Source organism: Nanorana parkeri, unplaced genomic scaffold, assembly GCF_000935625.1.
Source record: "Nanorana parkeri isolate BGI_ZX_2015 unplaced genomic scaffold, ASM93562v1 scaffold1740, whole genome shotgun sequence".
In the NCBI taxonomy this organism is placed as follows: domain Eukaryota; kingdom Metazoa; phylum Chordata; class Amphibia; order Anura; family Dicroglossidae; genus Nanorana; species Nanorana parkeri.
The window spans coordinates 263,760-267,799 of NW_017308008.1; the positions used below are offsets into that span (position 1 = coordinate 263,760).

At 43.8% G+C, this 4,040-nt stretch overlaps 1 protein-coding gene across 1 annotated transcript in view; it reads right to left on the reverse strand.

Moving 5' to 3' along the window:
* The window catches only part of LOC108799492 (G protein-activated inward rectifier potassium channel 1-like), a 77,485-nt gene extending 73,697 nt beyond the window's left edge, over positions 1-3,788 (reverse strand). The window contains exon 1 of the mRNA XM_018571354.1: positions 3,048-3,788. Within this exon, the coding sequence (XP_018426856.1) occupies positions 3,048-3,713 (666 nt within the window). The 5' untranslated portion in view covers positions 3,714-3,788. The remainder of the gene's footprint in view (positions 1-3,047) is intronic.
* Positions 3,789-4,040: the final 252 nt, after the last annotated feature.

A 4,040-nucleotide genomic window follows, 5' to 3' on the forward strand; every position in this document is an offset into this window, starting at 1 on the left:
AAAATAGCCTAAACAGCAGTGCACTCATGTCAGCCATATGCCCCCAGTCCATTAGAGGAAGACGATCCCCAGTGCTGACTCCTAACCTACTCAGATCCCTTTGCTGCTTATCTGTGTTCTTGCTGAGTGATGCTCATCCATCTTAGCAGTGCTTATTCAACTTTCCTACTCTTCCTTGACTTTCCTGCACCTAGATCTTTGCATACATCTCTAACCTCCACATAGTCCCTTCCTGACATTATCTCCTTTGCATTCTACTTCTCATGACCATATCTCCTTTGCATTCTACTTCCCATGACCATATCTCCTTTGCATTCTACTTCCCATGACCATATCTCCTTTGCATTCTACTTCTATTTGAATAAAGACCTTTGGTACTTGGTACAGGAACACATCCTCAGATGCTTGCTCTGTCCAAGATGGAAAGTCCATCACTTTGAATCTCCATGGACCTGTGTTGTTATTCAACCTCAACAGCTACGTAACTATGTAACTTTACTGGGTGTAGACTATTTAGGTGACAGATAGGGATCAGTTCCTGCACCCCCTTCCTCACAGACCCTCATCTCTTCAGGCCTGCCCAGCAGAGTTTTTGTTATATAATAGAGCAATATCATTTTTACAAGACAATCTAGGTGTAGCACAATATCACAGACATGTTTTGCCACCCCAAGATTAAGACAACTGAATACATCACACACTTAATATCAAGTGTGGTTTACAGCATAACTTAAAGGAGAACTATGGAGTTAGGGCTTTTCATCATAGTTCTCCATAGGGTAACGGGAGGACACAAACTAGCGTCCTCCCGTCACCCTAAGCTCAGTATACCGCTAGCTACATCTCGCGGTATACTGAGACTCCGCAGTATACCGCTATACTGAGACGCCGCAGCTGAAGCGGATCCCGACAATTATGTCTGGATCCGCCTAGCTGCGTGAGTGACAGCTGGCTCTGCCTATCTAGAGGCAGAGCCAGCTGTACCCGCCCCCTCCCCCGTCCGTTCCGCCAGTCAGCACTGGAGGATCGAAGCGGGGAGGGGCGAATCCAGCCCCTCCCCTGTCACGGCAGAGAGCCGTGACAGGATCGAGAAGTGAGCGAACGCCGGTATGTGTTCACTCACTTCCCGATCTACTGAGCTGACCTGTGACAGTCTATTGTCACAGGTCGGCTAGAACTATGAGGTGAGTGAAAAACACTCACCTCATAGTTCTCCTTTAACTAAGCTTGGAGAAATAAATCAATGAAAAGTGGTCAATTTGAGCTCTTCATAGATTTTTCTCGAATGTAATTTTTCAAGAATGGTATGATACTTAGAATGGTAAGTTACAAATTTAGGATTTTGTACTTTAGCACAATTTTACCTAGTTTTCTGCTGGAGCCGGTTTATAAATGTCCCTCATTACCACAGCATAAAGGAACCCTGACATCATTTGTTTGTGGAACTACTACTAGATTTCAAGATGCTGTAAATCAGAAACCAAATGCAATTAAAAGACCGGCCCTTGTCCTTATCAATGGTTTCCAGCACACATTAAACCCCTTTTCCAATACCTGTAATGACTATAGGTCCAGACAACAATTGCCATGTATATGGTGTGGAAATATTCTGCTACAGATAACCTCACGGCAGCATCCATCACCTGCATTGAAAATGTGCAATCTGTGTTCTATATCATAATTTAAAAGATTAGTGCTATGGCTTTCACTGGTCACATCACTACCTTGTACCTACCACCTTAGGGGTGTCATTTTATCATAAGGGCTTATTCACACCTCATTGTCAGACATCTTTTTGCACTTTCCAGGGCAGACACATGAAAAAAAATCCATTGTTTTCAATTATTGTAACACCAGCACGTTGTATTGCAGAAATGTTTGGATAAAAGATGTGACGCATGCTGCGTTTTTGGCACGCTGCAATTTCGCCTTCAAGTCAGTTTCATTGCAGAGTTTAAGGAACGCAATGGGTCTAAACCACTTCTACAGACATCAACGAAACAGCTATTCGGCTCAATTTACAAAGCTTTAACTAAGGGATAAAGGGATTTATTTTCAACATGTGACATTTATTTTCAGGATTCAGCTGAAAACAACTGTCACTTATTAACACATCCTGATTATCCTGGTGGATCTCAGTGTATGAACTGAGCCTACTAAGTTATATGTTAAGCTGCCCACACACCTTACAATTTATCTGCAGATTTTCTGTGGTCAGATGGATTCCTCCATCTACACTTAACTGTGTGGACGGAGTAATCTCCATCCTGGGCCAATCTGTTGCACTTTTTCCATCTGACCACAGAAAATCTGCAGATAAATTGTAAGGTGTGTGGGCAGCTTTAGGTGTAAGCAAACACTTAGGATCTTAGTTTACCCTAGCAGTGTTAACGCATACCCATCGGCCACCTGTTTGAAGCTTGTTCCATGTATCTACTGTACAACGTTTTCTTAAATAGATTCATTAAAGTGACACTAAACTCAGGCGTTAAATCTAAACTGAGGACTTAAATCTTAAAAATGCATTCAACAATTATCAAAAGTGTATCTTATTTGTGTATCACTCAGTTGTAGATCCTCAAATCATCTCTGAATTGGTGCTGACTGGCTACTTTTGTTCCCCATGGTCCCTGTGTGTTGTAAAGTAGCCACCACTCCAAGCTCACTCCCATGATGGACTACAATCTCATATTAATTTGTATCGGAATTGTAGTCTTATCACAGGAGTAAGCTTTGAGCGGTGGCTACTTTACAACACACACAGGGACCATAGGGAACAAAAGTAGCCTCCCTCCAGAAGGAAGGACGATTCAGCAGAAATTCAGAGATGATTTGATGATCTACAGCCGAGTGATACACAAATAAGGTACATTTTTGATAATAGTCAAGGTACTTGAATGCATTTTTACGATTTAACTCTTGAGTTTAGTGTCACTTTAAGTAGATACCCTCCATACATTATTCTTGCACCTCAAAGACCAAAGATGACCATTAATGTCACATCTATTATATGGAGAGAGTTTGTTGTATGTATGGGGCATGCTTACCTTGATAAGCTTGCACCTTATCTGTGCAGAGACCATATGACTGTTCCTTAAGTTGCCCACCCTGAACATCAGGCACAATTTTCCATCACGCTGGGAGATGACAGCATTCTGGCTGAACATCAAAGTCTCTGCTCTCTTCTTGGGCTGTGACATCTTTATAAACATGCATCCTATGAGGAATGCATCCACAATAGATCCCAGCAGAGACTGGAACAAGAAGAGAATGATGCCTTCAGGGCATTTCTCAGTGATGTACCTGAAACCATACCCAATAGTAGCTTCTGTCTCTATGAAGAAGAGGAAGGCAGAAGGGAAGTTGTAGACGTTGGCCACACAAGGAGTGTAACCATCATCATGAGCCCTATTTAAGTCCCCTCGGATATAAGCAATAATCCACCACATTGATGCCATGACCAGCCACGCTATGGTATAGGTCAGAATAAAGATCAGCAGGTTCCATCTCCATTTGAGGTCCACCAAGGTGGTGAAGAGGTCGGACAGGTATCTGCTGGACTCTCCTCCCAGGTTTCCATGCTGAACATTGCACCGTCCATTCTTGTCTACAAACCTCTGCCGTTTTCTTTTAACAGAAGGGAAAAATCCACCTCCCACAGTGGTTGTCACAACATGGTACTCTTCCCCAAATTTCCTTCTCAGGGCAGACATGTTTTTAGGAATTCAAGCTGTTTGTGATGAGTGAAAAGTTTCTTTATCCTTCTGTCCGCCCTACAGGCATTGCTAATGTGTCTGCATGTCTCCAAGCACTGGAGCCCCGTCTACTTGGACGGCTTCAGCTGGAGGTTGTGGCTGTGCGCTAGTTTGACTGCTCGCTTATCCCTAAGCTGGATGTTGTGAGTGTTTGCATGGAATAGGAAGACTCAGCTCGGGGAGCGCAATGTGGACGTGTTCTGTGTGCTCGCCTCAAGCCAATCACTGGAGCCTGGCTGCCACAGCGATCAAGGTGGAGGTCTGCGGGCGGCCGCGGGGTGGCGC